The sequence below is a fragment of the Eretmochelys imbricata genome, chromosome 11, assembly GCF_965152235.1.
Source record: "Eretmochelys imbricata isolate rEreImb1 chromosome 11, rEreImb1.hap1, whole genome shotgun sequence".
Classification (NCBI taxonomy): Eukaryota; Metazoa; Chordata; order Testudines; family Cheloniidae; genus Eretmochelys; species Eretmochelys imbricata.
In genome coordinates this window covers 63,548,204-63,567,327 of record NC_135582.1, presented here as the reverse complement: position 1 = coordinate 63,567,327, position 19,124 = coordinate 63,548,204, and the positions used below count along the sequence as shown (strand labels likewise).

Genomic DNA, 19,124 nt, shown 5'->3' with positions numbered 1-19,124 from the left:
AGCCTCACCCCAATCCCTGGAAAAATCATGGAGCAGGTCCTCAAGGAAACCATTTTGAAGCACTTGGAGGAGAGGAAGGTGATCAGGAACAGTCAACATGGATTCACCAAGGGCAAGTCATGCCCAACTAATCTAATTGCCTTCTATGATGAGATAACTGGCTCTGCTGATGAGGGGAAAGCAGTGGACGTGTTATTCCTTGACTTTAGCAAAGCTTTTGATACGGTCTCCCACAGTATTCTTGCCAGCAAATTAAAGAAGTATGGGCTGGATGAATGGACTATAAGGTGGATAGAAAGCTGGCTAGATCATCGGGCTCAACGGGGAGTGATCAATGGCTCCATGTCTAGCTGGCAGCCGGTATCAAGCGGAGTGCCCCAAGGGTCGGTCCTGGGGCCAGTTTTGTTCAATATCTTCATTAATGATCTGGAGGATGGCGTGGACTGCACCTTCAGCAACTTTGCAGATGACACTAAACTGGGAGGAGTGGTAGATACGCTGGAAGGTAAGGATAGGCTACAGAGGGACCTAGACAAATTAGAGGATTGGGCCAAAAGAAATCTGATGAGGTTCAACAAGGACAAGTGCAGAATCCTGCACTTAGGATGGAAGAATCCCATGTACTGCTACAGACCGAACGGCTAGGCAGCAGTTCTGCAGAAAAGGACCTAGGGGTTACAATGGACAAGAAGCTGGATATGAGTCAACCGTGTGCCCTTGTTGCCAAGAAGGCTAACGGCATTTTGGGCTGTATAAGTAGGGGCATTGCCAGCAGACCGAGGGATGTGATCATTCTCCTTTATTTGACATTGGTGAGGCCTCATCTGGAGTACCGTGTCCAGTTTTGGGCCCCACACTATAAGAAGGATGTGGAAAAATTGGAACACGTTCAGCAGAGGGCAACAAAAATGATTAGGGGATGGGAACACATGACTTATGAGGAGAGGCTGAGGGAAGTGGGATTGTTTAGTCTGTGGAAGAGAAGAATGAGGGGGGATTTAACAGCTGCTTTTAACTATCTGAAAGGGGGTTCCAAAGAGGATGGAGCTAGACTGTTCTCAGTGGTAGCAGATGACAGAAAAAGGAGTAATGGTCTCAAGTTGCAGTGGGGGAGGTTTAGGTTGGATATTAGGAAAAACTTTTTCACTAGGAGGGTGGTGAAGCACTGGAATGCGTTACCAAAGGAGGTGGTAGAATCTCCTTCCTTTGAGGTTTTTAAGGTCAGGCTTGACAAAGCCCTGGCTGAGACAATTTAGTTGGGGATGGGTCCTGCTTTGAGCAGGGGGTTGGACTAGATGACCTCCTGAGGTCCCTTCCAACCCTGATATTCTAGGATTCTAATATGTGGTATTTGCATATTAATGTAGTACACAGGGCAAAATTTTCTTATGAACATCTAAATTGTAATAATCTAAACCCCATTTTACTTAGAAGGAGGCAAGCCAAAGCCCAGATCAAGTGCTGGTACACTTAAAAGCAGGAGCAGGTTCTAGAACAAGTTCAATATGTTTTTCCAACACTGCCACTTTAATTTTTGTGCTTCACCCTTGACGGAATATTGAACATAAGCATTGTTTTACAAGGTCGATCAGCCTATGACATAACTATGAGGGAAAAGCAGAGGCTCCATAAAACTGTATGATGTTTTGAACCTAAAAATTATTACTAATTATGCTAACAACAGCTCAAATGACTGGGACATACAACTGCTGCTTGTTGTTAAGCCACAGTTATGATTTTGCTTAACTAGAGAGAGAAGTTTAGAGAGTGCTCACCTGTTCTTTATGTGGTAGTATATTGCTAACGTCACACTGTGAGGAAAGGGGGAAAAATGGTTATTTTACGAAGCATATTCTGCCTTGACACAGATGTTGCTCAGGACAAAAACAGATTTCTAGAACCCATTTAGAGTATGACTTTATTCTATTTCTGATGTTGAAATGAAATTAGTGATTCCCCATCTCCCAAATACATTTTTTTCTTAAGTTCTCATTGCCTGGTTCTGGTTCTCTCCTGTGAACGGAAGTTGACCAAGACAGATATAATAGCTGAACTCATTTCAAAATGACATATATACATCTTTGTATCATAAAAAGTCTGTGGCACCTAGCTGAATGCATGTCTGATTAACCACTGGCAACAAGCGTAAAAGCTTCAGCATGCCAGAAGCCAGCTCATCATAAGCTCCCTTTGAAGTATTTTTTTTTTTTTTTTTTTAAAAAACAGTGTACTTTAATGGTAAGATGGGCTTATTGGCTGAAACACCTATTTCTTCCACAACCAGAAAGCAGCCAGTTCATAATGGTATTCAAACACTACAGCGACATGCGCCATGTAAGTGGAACAGATGCAATGGTGGAAAGAGGCTAGCACCCACTACTGTATGGTACTGACATATACCAGAAACAAATCAAGTTATTGATTCTGAGTTATACTGACAGTATCATGCTTTGAAAATAAACATTTCCACATTTATTAACAGGACACCACTAGACTAGCAAAATAAACTATTCAGTTATAAACTGTCATTTTAAATTTGTCATGTTTTTATTTTATACCTAGCTCACCATTAACCCTCTAAATTAGATCTGTTGTCTTCTTTGTTTCCAAAAACTGGCCAAAGAAAATTCTGAGTAAGAGTCTCACTTTATCTTTAAATCATCCAATTGGGCCTACGTTCTTCTGTATGGGGGTTTCTAAGAAGTGAACAGCCTTAAAAACTGTGACTCATGCGGAGACAAAAAGACAATTAATTACATGTAAGCAGAGCTTCAATTTGGAAGTTCCCTCGCTACAAAGGAGCATTTTACATTCATAGTATATCCTCAAGATCCGATTTTAAATGTTTCAGTACTTCACCTGCCCAAGCTCCCCTGCCAAATTTATTTCGCTTGTTTCCTACTGTGTATAAGACCCACAAAAACAAGGTTAAGTAGTAAAACTGACTATAATGTCTAGTGTACAAAGTCAGAAGTCTGGAAAAAATGGTTGTAATTTCAGTCACAATGACCTTGAGTCAAAATTTTTAGACAAGTGATTTTTAGCTGATGTCCCCTTTCCATATCCTTTATAAAACTAAAATCAAATGACACTGCATTTAGTCAGTGGATTGTTCAGAACTGACTGAAGGGGTACCGCAGCTCCTCAGAGTGTAGAGTGCAAAGAAAAGCTGGTCTACACAGGTTTTGCTATAGCAATGGTCAGTTATGGGCTATGATTTATTTTTACTGATGGCGTCATAGCACTTTGATACGCAGCATGGACACAGTTACAGCAAAATGTGCCTTATGCTGGTATAGTTTGTTCCCCCTGCCCAAAACAGGTATAAGCACATTTATACTGGGGGATGTGGGTGTACCAATACAGTTAAAGCCCTACAACGCATGCAACAAAATTGTTCTCCTTACACTTGCTGAGATTTGATACAACCCTTTGTTTGAGTAAAAGTACAAAATTTAAAAAGCCAGGACATTCAGAGTAATGAATTTAATATCATGAAACACTACATTGACAGCAGTAGAGACTAAAGTATCTGTACAGTCAGAGAAAAAGAGCATAAGGGGCAACTTCCAGTGTCCGTTTCCCCATCATGGAGTGTCAGTCAGAACCCCAGAGGCGGACGGGAATAGAGTTCACTCTTGCCCGTTCAGTCCTGGCCACAACAGTTGTGACTACCAACTTGAACAAGTCATTTCACATGGGCAATGAAACAGCCTTCAGACGGCAGTGACTCATTGCTAGTACTGGCCAATAAAAGGGGAACTGGTGATTCCGTTTTCCACTTTGGCTGGAAGACTTCCTTCTGAAACAAGTCTGACAGTTCTATTTGTCTGGATCAGATGTGAAAGGCAAGCTGGAAGTGCAGCTTCCTAATCCCATTACAATTCTGGGCCGCACAGCCCTCTACTAGTCTAACCTTAGAGTCCTACCAAAAGAAGAAACTTATCAAGTCCCAAACAAAGTCAGACATGCCCAACAGGCCACCTAACCCATTGCTAAAAGGACAGCCAGGCATATGGCAAGGTAAGAGGACAAGAGGGGATGGGATGGTTTGAACTCCTCCCCTTCAGCACCTCCCTTCTGGCCAAGCAGCAGCAGTGCATCATGCAGCTGTCTCACTTTCAGGTCTGGATTTCAATAGCCAAGTCAGCAGCTTAATACACTTCCAAAATTTGTTCAAACTTTAGCATCTGTCTGCAGGTGCAATGCCATGGGGGAGCTACCAAGTCTTCCTCTATGTTGCATCAAGGAAAGGAAAATCACTTCTCAGCTTTGGCTCCCTACCAGCTGTGTAGGGAACTAGTTCTCACTATGCCATCAGCAGCACGTGGATCGAAAAGAAGCCTCAGACGGGGAACAACAGAGGCTGCAGAGTCCATTCTTTTTAGATGAAAGACGTTTTAGAACTATGCTCAAATACATGACGACTAAAACTACGCACTAGGTATAGTCTTACCACTAGAGGGCAGACTAGCACTACAGGCAGCTTGGGAAGAAGTTCCAGAGGACTCTATTACACGGAACGCCACACAAAACCACTTCCCATTTTTTAATCCAGAGTTTTTGCTTTGCTTTCATTTTAAAGAATTAAAAAGCCCCTTTTTATTCAACATCGATGCTCCAGTTCTGCACAAAATCATCAAGTGAACTGAGCGCGGTTTAAACTAAGTCTTGTCTATACAGGACATTAGTGTGCAGCAGAGTGTGAATCTACAGTACACTAGCCTGCCATGAAGTAATGTCCTATGCAGATAAGCCCTGACATGTGAAAACACCCTAAGCGGCATTAGCGGATGGCAAGGGAAAAGCTCAGTCCTCACGCCTCCCAAAACCCTGCTAGCCCCAAGTCCCTTTCTGTGTCCAAACTGTCAGGATGAACTGTCAAATCAGAGCCAGCTGAACGTCTTAACTGACAGAGACCAGCATGATTAGCCAATCCCAGGCTCAAAGCCCGCAACATCACTCTGCCTCTTGCATGATCAGAATGGTACTTACCATTTTATTGTGCTTCTAAGATTAGGCTGGCTGACTGTGCTGTCATCTATAAATATGGTTGAGCATGAGCTATACTTTTTCGTAAGTTGCCCTGGAGAAACCTAAAAAAAAAGCCACCACCAAACAAATGTAAGAAAAGTGCTTCTACAAGTTTGTTTACAGAAGTTTGGGTTCTGGGTGTACAACTTCATCAACACATCCAAAATAATGTAGATGGATACTAAGTAGCAACCCGAAGGCACTTGCAGATGAATGCTCTTTGCGTCTACGCTGCCCTGTATCAGTACAGTTATTCAAGATGCTGCTAATTCTGCAACACATACAGAAATGTTCATGTACATAAACATAAGACAAACATTAGAGTTCTAATTTTAGTTTTGTATCAGCCTTTTCCCTCCTTTAATACATTTACCTACTTCCTCTATGCCAACTGCTCCCATATCTCCTTCTCCCACTCCTTGTTTATCCCCTTCTTTTATACCACACCCCGCACTTTAAACATGCTCCCATTTTCTGGGCACTCCATCCTCCCTTTAAATCCCAACACTTCCATAAACCCTTCATAACATTAATCTCTTCCTTGTATCCGGTTTATCATTTTGAACCAGAATGTGAGCTATCTGGAGATCTTTGTTTTAGTCTACAGCTGTAATCTCAAGCAAAGGGTCTGTACTTCAGATAGGAAACCTCAGAAGAAACCGAAGCATGCTGAAGGATGCAACATTGATAATTTCATTACCAATAAGTGACTCTTCCCTAGTAAGGCATAACCCACTTCCTATCCTCCAACTATGTAGTGTTGGATGTATGAAAAAGGTCTGATGTATGAAAAGTCTGATTGTTTAAAAAAATATTTAAAGGATTTTTCTGCCTTTTAGTATTAAAAATATCAGGATTTGATTTCCCTCTTTTTCTTGGAGGACTCCCTGAACAACTAAAGCAACATGACCTCACAATCAGGTTGAAGAGATTTAACTGAACAGTTTAAGGTTTGCCAACCTCTACTTAATACCAAACCTCAGTCACTGAGAAAGCTGTGTAAGCTCCAACACCCTTCACTCCCTCCACTGAGCCCTGGGGAAAAAATCCCATGGCAGTTCTTAAGTCCTTCAGCAAAACCAAGAAAGTCTTCAACCTGAGTTTTGGCAGACAGAACTGGAACTTAATATAAACAAAAAAATATATGAAAATAAGAATGACAAAATACACAAGTCGTTGTGCTACCAATGTGGGCATATACATTTTACTTTCAATGGCACATCCAGAAAGCTTCAGCACCAAGGTAGTTTTACTAATTTAAGTATGAGAAGACATAAGTATTAGAAGACATCTCCTTGACCTACTGTTCAGTGGCATAAGAAAGTCTCATGCATTTCTCTCTGGTGCGATGTCAAAAAGGAAAAAAAGGGACGTGAGCTAGATGTGTGAAGTATCAGCAAATGAGAAGATCAGAACAGTTTTGCCTACTAAAAAGTTACTGCTAGGTTATCATGGGCCCAATTTCCAGAGATGCTGAATCCTTGCAGCTCTCACTGAATTCAATGCTACTATGCTCAGCACTTCTGAAGAGTCGGAGCACTTCCTTCTGTTTATTAGACACCACCACTCAATTTTTAATTCCTTTTAACAAGAGAGTTTGCATTGAAGAAAAGTCATTACTTCACTGAAGACTAGCTGCATTTCCTAATATTGCCTTTAGATAGCATCACTCATAATAGCAAATCTTTCTCAAATTAAGATTTAAATAGCTTGTCATCTCAGCTTTTAAAATGTACCTGGTTTTACTTCCGCTTTAAAGAGACATCAACTAAACACACACACTTGTCTGAATTTTTCCCCTACGACTGTTTATAATTAATATACAAGGTCAGTAGAACTGAAAAAAAATGCTATTTTGTGCTTTGACAGCTCACTCATCGCTGTACTCTCCTGTGTCTGTTTCCTCCATTTGCGTAATCTTTCACACAGCAATGTAGGAAAAAAATAATTGTGGGTTTTTTTAAACTTGGAAAAGGTAATTGTATAATCAATAAAGTTAGCAGGGACTTTGGAGTACATAAAGGACCTACAGCTACTCTGATTTTGTTTTTGAAATGACTAGGTTCCAAGTTGACAGTATTCCTTAAAACAAACATCAGACGTAAGATGCTGTTTACTTACATGATTGATGTGGTTACTCTTCCTCTTCTCTCGCACTAGGAATGGGGGAAGAAAATGAACTCAGTTATAAATTAAGAAGTTCCATAGCAAGGCACACAGTGGTATCAAATTTCAGAGTAACAGCCGTGTTAGTCTGTATTCGCAAAAAGAAAAGGAGTACTTGTGGCACCTTAGAGACTAACCAATTTATTTGAGCATGAGCTTTCGTGAGCTACAGCTCACTTCATCGGATGCATACCGTGGAAACTGCAGAAGACATTATATACACACAGAGACCATGAAACAATACCTCCTCCCACCCCACTCTCCTGCTGGTAATAGCTGATCTAAAGTGATCATCAAGTTGGGCCATTTCCAGCACAAATCCAGGTTTTCTCACCCTCCGCCCCCCCCCCACACAAACTCACTCTCCTGCTGGTAATAGCCCATCCAAAGTGACCACTCTCTTCACAATGTGTATGATAATCAAGGTGGGCCATTTCCTGCATAAATCCAGGTTCTCTCACTCCCTCACCCCCCTCCAAAAACCACACACACAAACTCACTCTCACTCAAGCAAGCTATATTGTTTTCCCAAAATATAAACAAGCAACACACACGATGCTATTTTAGCTCTTGTACTTTCCATATCAGGAATTCAGTTTTGAGGACAAATAAATCAATACACTTGTGAAACATTTAAAAAACAAAGCTATTACTAATAAGTTCGCTCCCACTTATCCAAATGACCTGGGGACAGCCAAAATTTTCAGATAACTGGGCATTTGGATAAATGGAAGTGCCAGAGCATTTAGTGCTAGAAGCCAGAGGAAGCAAGAGGCAGTGGTTGGGCCTTCCTGTGCTTTGACCCTGCATGCTGCAGCGATGCCAGGTGATGCTGCATGGACAGAGCCCAAAGGGAGGTAAAGAGAAGGAAAAGGAAATGGTGAGTAGCCACAGGAGCATCCTTAACAGCCTCAACCTCTGCAAGCACCACTACAAATAGGGAGGGGTAGGACTGGCCCCGGCCACTGGGGCTTTCAGTGCCAGGAAGCGCCCAAGCAGCACAAAGGAAGCTATTCCCCATTGCAGCTACTCTCTGCTCTGCCTCCTTCTTTCCTTTCCATTCTCTCCCCTTCACCCTCTCCTCTGCCTCCCTTCCTTTCCCTTCCTCCTGCCCCATTCGCTTTCCTTAATCCGTCAAGTCTCCCTCTGTCCTTTCTCACTGAACCCCTCATTTCCTTCTTGCTCTCTCCTCCCCTATGTTCTCTCATTCTCCCCCCACCTCACTTTTCTCATTCCCATCTCCAGAAATCCTCCCAAATCCCAGTTCCTGCAACCTTAATGTTAACCAAACAGTAGGTGATAACTGAGATTTTTGTGGGGGAGGTAGAGATGCACCGTGGCTTCGTATAACTAGGGTTTCTGGATAAAGGCAATTCAGATAATGGAAATTATACTGTTGTTCAAATAAAATCATAAATGACAGTCTAAACTCAGTTTACAGCCACAATTAAGAATTGCAGTATTTCAGTTGCATAGTCTTCTAAAAAGTACAGTAGTCTTGAAACCATGTGTGGAGGCTAACTGAACTATTTGGCAGCCAGAAACACTTGATAAAAGTTTTACATTCAAGACATTATCTTATCTGTCAAAGTTGGGCACATTTTACAAATAGCTGTTAATTTGCATATGCAAGATGGAAATATTCTCAGCATTCTGGCCTTACCACACAGTTCAAGGATAACTGCCTCAATTTTGGGAAGACTTCAGAGGTTCAGAAAAAACTCAGCCATTTCCGCTAAAGACGATTAGACTAGATGAAAAAGCAGTCACTCACCAAATGAGTAGCCAGTTTTCATAATGTTTTCACACTAAGTAATGGTAAGGATAAAGTGATGTGCATATCAGTATTTAGGTCTGAGTTCTCCTGCTACCTATCAACCATAATAGCTTTGGTCCTGGCTATTAGCCCGGATGGACAGAGATGGTGTCCCTAGCCTCTGTTTGCCAGGGGCCAGGAATGGGCAAGAGGATGGATCACTTGTTCTGTTCATTCCCCCGGGGTACCTGGCATTGGCCACTGTTGGAAGACAGGATACTGGGCTAGATGGACCTTTGGTCTGATCCAGTATGGCCGTTCTTATGTTCCTCTCCTCTCAAGGTAGAGAGAAGCATGGGGTTAATTCCACTCAAATTGGGCATTAACAAGATCTTTAATTTAATATCTTTTTATTTACTGCCATCTCTGCTATATTCCCTCAGATCAGAGACTAATACTATTTTCCATATTAACCACAAGGGAGCGAAGGGTAATGCTTGATCCACAAGTCCATTCATTGCCACCACGTTGCAGAACCAAGTCTCTTCCAAGATACCCTACCTACTTAAACCCTAGACACACTTGCATGACGCTCACCAGCTTAAGTCTTAGTCAGGCGTATTTCTTCTGAATGAACTTGCTGTAACTTCTGTTTCAGTAAATGGAAGTGATATAAACACACACCGAGAAAATAAAACGTTTCACAAAGCAGGAAAATACCTTAACTGATCGTACATTTAAATTGAATTAAATATGGCATTATGTCACACACAGTCATAAGAGTGGCCATACTGGGTCACAGAATATCAGGGTTGGAAGGGACCTCAGGAGGTCGTCTAGTTCAACCCCCTGCTCAAAGCAGGACCAATCCCCAACTAAATCATCCAATTTTTTTTCTTCTTTTTGCCCCAGATCCCTAAATGGCCCACTCAAGGATTGAGCTCACAACGCTGGGTTTAGCAGGCCAATGCTCAAACCACTGAGCTATCCCTCCCCACAATGGTCAGACCAATGGTCCATCTAGCTCTGTATCCTGTCTTCCGACAGTGGCCAATGTCAGGTGCCTCAGAGGGAATGAACAGAACAGGTAACCATCCAGTGATCCATCCCGTTGCCCATTCCCAGCTTTTGGCAAACAGGCTAGGGACAACATCTGTGCCCATCCTGGCTAATAGCCATTGATGGACCTATCCCTCCATGAACTTATCTAGTTCTTTTTTAACCCTGTTCAAGTCTTGGCTTCCACAACATCCTCTGGCAAAGAGTTCCACAGACTGACTGTGCATTGTGTGAAGAAATTACTTCCTTTTGATTTAAATCTGTTAATTTCATTGGGTGATCCCTAGTTCTTGTGTTATGAGGAGTAAATAACATTTCCTTATTCACTTTCTCCACACTAGTCATGATTTTATAGACCTCAATCACATCTGCCCCTTAGTCGTCTCTTTTCCAAGCTGAAGAGTCCCAGTCTTATTAATCTCTCCTCATATGGCAGCTGTTCCATATCCCTTATAATTTTTGTTGCCCTTTTCTGAACACTTTCCAAGTCCAATATATATTTTTTGAGATTGGGCGACCACATCTGCATGCAGTATTCAAGATGTGGACATACCATGGATTTATATCGGGGCAGTATGATATTTGTCTTATCTAGCCCTTTCTTAATGATTCCAAACATTGTTTGTGTTTTTTGACTGCCGCTGCACATTGAGTGGATGTGTTCAGAGAACTATCCACAATGACTCCAAGATCTCTTTCTTGAGTGGTAACAGCTAGTTCAGACCCCATCATTTTATATGTATAGTTGGGATTATGTTTGCCAATGTGTATTACTTTACATTTATCAACATTGAATTTCATCTGCCATTTTGTTGCCCAGTCACCCAGTTTTGAGAGATCCTTTTGTAGCATTTCACAGTCTGCCTGGGACTTAACTATCTTGAGAAGTTTTGTATCACCTGTAAATTTTGCAACCTTACTGTTGACCTCTTTTTCCTGATCATTTATGATTATGTTGAATAGGACTGGTCCCAATACAGACCCCTGGAGGACACCACTATTTACCTCTTTCCATTCTGAAAACTGACCATTTATTCCTACCCTTTGTTTCCTATCTTTTAACCAGTTACAATCCATGAGAGGACCCCTCTCTCTTATCCCATGACAACTTACTTCACTTAAGAGCCTTTGGTGAGGTACTTGTCTTTTTATGCCACAGACTTTAGAGGGTGAAAAGGGACTTCTCATTTCACAGATGACACAAGCTGATGCTCATGGCCATCTGGCCATGCTTTTATTTGTTATAGAAAGTCAACATGAGGGTTAGAACTACTTCAATTTTCTCTTGATACTGTGTTGGTCTTTTTAAAAATACAATAAGGATTAAAAGCCAACTATAAAGTAGCAGCAGTAAACAGAACTAAAACTGGCTAAGCAGAGGGAGCAGTTGGGGGATATTTATATGTACAGTTCTAAAAAACAGGACAAGCTGAATGATAATCAGCTGTCTGGCTAGCTGCTTGTACAACGTACCCCCTTTCCAAACCTTCAGCCTTTGACTTTACGGATTGCTAGCTCCTGAAAGCAGAGACTGTCTTCCTACCTGTCTGTACAGAAAGTAGCAGTCAGTCTCTAACTACCACTTTTAGCAAACAAACTGGCCCCGATAAGTGTTAATGTCTCAAAGTGGAAATCATTGATTTTACTGACCTGGCAAAAAGTTCAGAAATAAAGCAGATCCAGTACAGTCTAAATAAAAGATTCTGCATCTTCTACTCATGGAATAGTCCTGTCCACCATAGCACAAACAGTTACTAATCCACTTAGCAGATCCATACTACTTTTCCAAAACAAATGTTTACACATCAGTTCCAAGGAATACTGAACATGTCAGACCCACGTTTAAGACTGAGCCTCTGCCAGCAGGACTTTCGTATAGTTTAACAGATTTCTGGCATGGCTTAAAGACTGCATACTGCAGAAGGAAACCACATTCCCAAATTTGTCAAGTTCCCTGATACAGTTTAAAGTGGTATTTAGTTACTAAGTTCTAATATTTGCAACTTCATCTCTATACCTGCCCCAACCTCTCTCTTTTGGTGAGGGGGGGGGCTTTTTGGTAGGGTGGGAACTAGGTGGAGTCTTCCTTCCCCGTGACTAACTGCAGTGCCCACCTCTATCGCTTAGAGATTTCCCAAGCAATATAATCATGATGCTGACATGACTGAATCTCCCTAGAAGGGTGACTTTGAATAGCAGCTCTGAAACCAACAGATTTGTCAATTTAACTCTACTGTTCTTTGGCAAAACTATAAGCAAGCAGCAGACACACTGAAGCTTTCTGTCAAGGCAAGTAGGTCCTTAACTCTTATGGTTGCAACGATAACATTCCAAATACGGGTTAGAAACTTTAAAAGAACTGAACCTTAAAGGGACCAATCAGTTTAAATCACTGATTTTTTTTTTTTAACACTACTATTGTTACAAATAACAGATTTTTGTAACTAACAGATGAGAATATATTTCTCCATTTTTTCAGTTTGTTTAGCTTGTGCATTCAACAGCCTTTTCTGATCAGACAGCTTCACTGTTTACCCTGAATAGTCCATTTCCAATGTGTGGGTCTTTCACAGAAAAGGAGATTTTTTTTAAGTTAGTAATTCTATTCATGTGTTTTAGGGGGGCTCAAGAATAGGTGTGCTTTCTGAAACTACTTAACACTTACAAAACTGAACAGATTTCAAACAGACAGTCTTCCTTACAGAATTCATGGCTTCGGCCCATCATTCCCCAGGTCAAGCTTCCCACTTGCAAGTGGATTTTTTCAAGCCCTGGTCATAAGACAACTGTTTTCTGCAACTAAATATCAAAATGAGATAAGGCAAACCTGTTCTCTCAGACTACTAGAATCAAGAAGCTTGAATCTCCTGATGTTTGATACCAATAAAGCACAAATGGCACTGTCATAATAAAACAGCCTATGAAGACACTACTATGAAGAGTTGCAAATTTTTAAGCTAGTAACTCCTTACTGTGACTAAGGTTAAATACAAAGGCAATTTATGTTTCTAAGACTCAGCTTGACCCGCAGTTCAAATATCCAGTTATTTTTCATTGTTCTCCCACCCCCTTTCAAAAAGGGAAACAAGCGTTCGCTTACCATCTGTTTGGGACTTGCTCAGGAAAATTGTGCTTGCTCTGGGGTGGTCAGATGGATTTGATTCCAAGGCTAAATCTGAAAGACAAGGGACAAAGAGATGGAATTTCAGTTTGGGGTGGACAGAGAAGAAATGACCACGGAGGGATAGCGAGGATGACTATTGATGAGGCTGAGGTGAACATTCTGAAGGTTGTCCGACTCTTGGAGAGCGGTATCAGCTTTCAAATCAAGGAGCCAGTGTTAAAATCCTGGCTTTTTAGCTTAATGTCCCAAAGAAAAATCAAGTCTACACTACCAGTTTTAAAACTATAAGCAAATGGAGGTACAATTTACAAACCAGGTTATTTAGGGTAGAGGACAAAAAAATGAAGAAACTAAGAAAACAGATTTTTCACTTTAGTAAAGTTTCCTTTCCCACAAAGAAAAGCTGCCTGATATGAGTAAATAGCATCAGTCCTGAGAAGAGGCAAGATCTGCCACCTCTTGCTAGAGCCATCACAAGGGCTAAGAAGCGATCTCCTGTTATCCCCTACTTCAGGAATTCCCCCATCCCAGTACAGGAGATCCTATTTTGTGGAAAGCAGAGTAAGCTGAAAAGGTACTTGCTGTTGTCAGATCCCTCTTGCTCACACACTCCCATTCCCAGCCAGCCAGGTTTCGATTTGGTGCTTGTTTCACCACACTATACTGCCTCCTATGAGGGTGCTTCGCATCTGTTTCAAATAAGGTTTTACTTAGCGATAGCATGCTCAAGTCTCACTTTAGTCTCAAGCTGTTTGATTTTCATCTCATCACTAGTCCTGCCTTTATAGAAGCTATGCCAGACGCACAATTCCCAGAATACCATGTGGACAAGCTAACCTGGCTTTAAAAGCCGTTTCACAAACTGGGATAAATACTTAACTACATCTCTGCCTGCACTAGTGGAAAACTAATCTCATAAAACTTAGATTAATTTTAGGTAATCAGGAAATGTTTATGAATATTTGAGACGGAAGGGGAGAACTTTTAAAAATCTTACTTTTAAAAATCTTACCCAGTCAGAAATGAACACGAGAGCTTGCTCCACCACTAATCTATGAAACACTGATGTAGATTAAGTAGTCAAGTAAGGAAACGTCAGAATTAAAATTGCTAAATTTCTTGCCATGATGAATCAAAGACATCAGAAAAGAATCTACAACTCACGCAGACAGACAGGCATAGTGCCTGGAAAAGTTGTAGTACTGAAGGGGTGTAAACATCATGCTAATATCAAACTGGCACTATGTTTATGAAAGGGGAAACAGTTGTTCTGAGGGATTCATGTTGTAGAAATACCAACCTATGCCTCATGATCCAATTCATGTATGTTCTGGTGGGACTATTTTTTTTTTTTTAAATAAAAAAACCACTACACTCTTACACCCCAAGACACAAAATTCCTGACTACTTACACTGGTCACTCTGACAAACCCTCTTCCAACATATGCTGCATTTAGTACATAAACTATACAAACCAGGAACAAGAAGTTTAATACCTCAAAACAACGTGCTGGTGACTCCTTCAAGGGTACGAACTAACTTAAAATGCCCCATACGCTTTCCCCAGAAAAAGTGAAGGGAGATTAAACTAAAGAAAAGGAGTACTTGTGGCACCTTAGAGACTAACAAATTTATTTGAGCATAAGCTTCCATGAGCTACAGCTCACTTCATCGGATGCATTCAGCTGTAGTTCACGAAAGCTTATGCTCAAATAAATGTGTTAGTCTCTAAGGTGCCAAGTCCTCCTTTTCTTTTTGCAAATATAGACTAACACGGCTGCTACTCTGAAACCGGAGATTAAACTGTTTACACCCTTAATCCCGGCGCCACCCCCATACTAAAATGCTGATTAAATAACTAGTAGCCAAAATAATACATCTTACTATAATGTGACAGTTCGTCATGCATCTCCCTTGGATTCTCCCCAGGTCCACACATACAAGCCTTCTGTACTACGTAGCATCTACCCATAATATATCTGTTCCTCATGTGTCATGGTAAGAGCTGGTCTACACTGAAAAGTTCGGTCAATCCAGCTATGTCGTTCAGGGGTGTGAAAAATCCACATCCTTGAGTGATGCAGCTAAGCCGACCTTCTTCCATTGACCTAGCTACCACCTCTCAGGGAGGTGGATTAACTACAGTGCTGGGAGAACCCCCCTTGTTGCTGTAGTGAGTGTCTACACGTACGTGCTACAGCAGTGTGCTGCTACAGTGTTCTAAGCTTAGACATAGTTTAAGTCAAGTTACTGGTTAGGCGAATCAACTCCTCTCGAATGAAAGGACTGAGATTCCCCAATGGCACACTACATTGGTTTCTATCCCTGGACATTCGCCAAATATCTGGCTTAAAACATCACAGATCACAGTCCAACAGTATTGTTTTGACATTAGTCCAGGATTGAACACAGCAAGTTTCACAACAGTGTAATTCTGAACCTTACTATACAAATATGGTGCATAAAGAGCTCTTCTAGCAATATGAAGGTTTGGGGTTTTTTTTTTGCTTTTATTAATCCTTCCAGTCCTCCCACTTCAAACAGGTCATAATTTAAAAAATTGACACCCCCCCCCTTTTTTTTTTTAAAAAACTTAAACCAAAATTTCTTGGTACAATTTTACACACACACACACACAGTTTAGTGCTCATGGTGCCCATGAAAAGCTTCCTCATAGTCCTGAACAATAGGCTATAACAATTTGCCAGGACCGCCTCTAGAAGACAGGGTGGTTTACCCTCTACACCCATTAATTCCTTTGTTTTCCATGCTCAGGATTGTCAACAAGAGTATTAATTTTAATACTTCACATTAATATTTTGAGGATTTGTGAGACGGACACCTGCCCACTACGAAACGGACGAGGATCAACGCATTTTATGTGTGACTGTCTGGATGGCTAAGATGGTTGCTACTTTGACTGCCAGTCACTACCAACCTGGATGGAAAAAAGCAGCAACCCAGAAGTGGAAGTGTTCTGTATCTCATTAAGAGATGCCAATCCTCTCATCTACCATGCAAGTTACACTTCACCATTAGCTAAGCAGACGGTATAGCATATCACAATTCAAACTGATGTTTATAAGTCAATGCAATACAAAGGCTGTGGGACAAGTATCATGGTTTTAAAGCATAAAGACGACAACTGGATGGACAGCTCCTTTAATGCGTCATAATGGAGCAATATCTCCATGAAAAATGGGATGAAAAGTTTTAAGACCAAAGAGTAATGTTTCTTTTTTTTTTTTTTTTAAGTCAGCCAAATGAGATATACCCGCTATTGCTTCTTTCATTTCTCTAAGGTTTCGTGAAAGTGGTGTTTGTCTAACTGACAAGACACTCTGTTGGGTTAAATTGACCCCCACACCACCTCCATTATTTTGGCCTCCTCTCATTCTTCTCTTCTGCCAGTCTCAATAGCCTTTCATAGTATTAGATACTAGAAGGTAACAGAATGCTAAAAGTACTACCAGAAATACAGATACAGCCCTCTTGCTTCTAGTTACACATACCAGTAAATCACTTTGAGACAACACATTGTGCTGCCCCTGGGACAAAACTCCAGCAACACCTGATCAGGACTGCATGGGTACCAGAGCTTCTCATCCCCTGAGTAGTGTGAAAGGACTAGCAGGAACAGAAGAGCTGCATTCCTCCAAAGCTGCTGAGAATGCAAGGGAGGAAGAGATGCCTTTGGTAGCTCACCACTCCAAAGCCCTTACCATCTGAGCAGCCATGGAGCATTGGTATCTATACAGCGACATTGTTCCTCCTGCACAGCGCAAGCAGGACAAAACTGGTCAGCTGTGGCAGTTTCACTTTTCTGGTACTTCCATCTGTGTCACTGGGCAAGTGCTATAAGCAGGAGCAACAGCACAGGTGCTGAACAAAGCAGAACATAGGAAGGACATCAGGAGCAGTGAGGAAGAAGACAAAAAAGCAAGTGGAGTGCACTGAGAGAAAAACCCATGGAAAGGGCTGATCTGCTAGTAACACAGTGGATTCGTGACCAAACCGAGTCCTTTATGCATGAAGCATCTGTGAGCCAGAAGCCAGCACACTCAGCTTTGGAGAAGATGTGCTTTTAAGTCATTGTCTGGCTACTACTCCACGATAACTAAAAGATCATCAAGCTTGACAAGTGGCCTTGCAAATGGAGGAAGTAAAGGGACCATCTTCTGAAAGAGCACAGAATTTCAGGGAGGAAAAAAAACCTGAACTTCTTAGTTTTATTGGCGACCAGAAGTCAAAACACTCAAAGTCTTCCCATAATAATTTTTTTCAGTCAAGCCCACAATCTGAAGTGGAGAGGAGAAAGGAAAGCTCCCAGACAATTGTGAAATCAAGTCACTGTAGCGTACATCACAACCATAGTAACTACAAAATTACTAAGAGATTTAATCCTGAAATCAGAAGCAAAATACACAATTTAGCAAAAAAAGCTTTCTTCCCATTCCTTTACTTCTTGGAAAATAAAATTCATTCACCAAGTGCCTCAGCTTCTCAAATTACTGGATCACCCTGCTCAGCTAAAGTGGCATGGAACTAAAGTAGGTTTCTGATCACGCTTCATTATTCTACAACACTTTCATTTATGAGCATCTTCCTCACGATGGCTGTAGTCTGAAAGCCAAGCAAACCGTAATCTCTGCAAACACCAGTGCTGCTGTTCCATGCATCTCTTCCTGCCCCACCCCAGGGCAGATCACATGACTTCTAAAAGCAACCATCCTTTACTGGCTCACACCCGTAGTTTGCCCACCTCTAATCTAGTCTCTATCGATAAAATTAAAATAATGCAGTGTATTACGTACGAATTTCCATAGTAGGCCACCTGATTATGTGGAGGTTGTGGGGTTTCTTAACTTCAGTTTAAACAGTGAAGTGAAAATGCAACAATAATTTCCCTCAGTAAAAATTTTATATGCTTAAAATATGAGGCTTAGGCTTTTATGAAAGTTACTAGAGGACTTTTCAAATTTCTTTTTAAAGGTCACTTCAGGCACCAATCCAAATTCTCCCTTCATAGTTGTTTTGATTGTTGGTAGCCTAACTGCTCAGCCTTTAACATTTTGTTTTCTAAGAGGTTAGATAAAAATGTCATTTTTAGTTTAAAATTTTTTTTTTTAATTTAGTACGGGCTGCTCAATTTCAACAGTGTAAAGGGTTTACTCCTGACATGCTCTTGTCACAACTGATACTGAGCCAGATTATCTATAATGTTGCACAAAAACAGTAAAAGAGTCTTATAAGAATTCCAGCAGTGGCAGGCAGCTCTGTACATCAGTATGTTTCATTAACAACTCAACAGAATTTCATTAGGCTCAAATTGGGATTTTTTTAATCTAAAAATCCTAATTTGTATCAATCCACACTCATGATCTTATTAATTTTAGTATTCTTGCTTTACTATATGCTTGAATTTATGCTAGTAGAGTTCTCTGAGCACAGCCATCACCTTCTTTCTGATGTGGGTTTTCAGTTTATCTTCCTTACGGACACTGGAAATAGGGTTTTATTTCCCTTTGTAGATCTATTTCTATACAATATTTTTTAAAATTCTCAGTTCCATCTGTATGGATAAGGAATAAAATAATGAAAAAAAAGTTACCCTAGAACCATAAAGAGAAATATAGCTGTAGTTAGAGTTCTAAGGCGAGTGATGTGTATCCGAGATCTCAGAGCCATTTTCACACTAATGTTCTGCCCTACACTCCCAGCCCCACTTCCCTGTTCTTCCCAGCTCCTAAATGAAGTGCTGTCAAAGGCCTGAAGTTAGCTCCCACACCCAGTAGCAAAAAGCCTCACGGTCCCCACCGACTTCCCATCAGCCAGCTTTTTCAGCATGAAACCACTGCAGGCTCTAAGCAGGCTCTGTGATATCCATGGACGCTTACACACTCTTAGCCACCTTCCCCCTGCTGCTTCTGGATCTGAGACCTGGGCAGGGAGAAGCAAGACAAAAGCCACCTAAACAAGGCAAAA

General features: G+C 41.2%; 1 protein-coding gene across 1 annotated transcript in view; it reads right to left on the bottom strand.

Moving 5' to 3' along the window:
• CCNYL1 (cyclin Y like 1) overlaps nucleotides 1-19,124 on the bottom strand; it is a 51,198-nt gene that overhangs the window by 23,217 nt on the left and 8,857 nt on the right. Inside the window, exons 2-5 of the mRNA XM_077829601.1 lie at nucleotides 13,116-13,190; nucleotides 7,156-7,190; nucleotides 4,996-5,096; nucleotides 1,776-1,811 (exon numbers count right to left, since the gene is read on the bottom strand). Coding sequence (XP_077685727.1) covers nucleotides 1,776-1,811; nucleotides 4,996-5,096; nucleotides 7,156-7,190; nucleotides 13,116-13,190 — 247 coding nt within the window. The remainder of the gene's footprint in view (nucleotides 1-1,775; nucleotides 1,812-4,995; nucleotides 5,097-7,155; nucleotides 7,191-13,115; nucleotides 13,191-19,124) is intronic.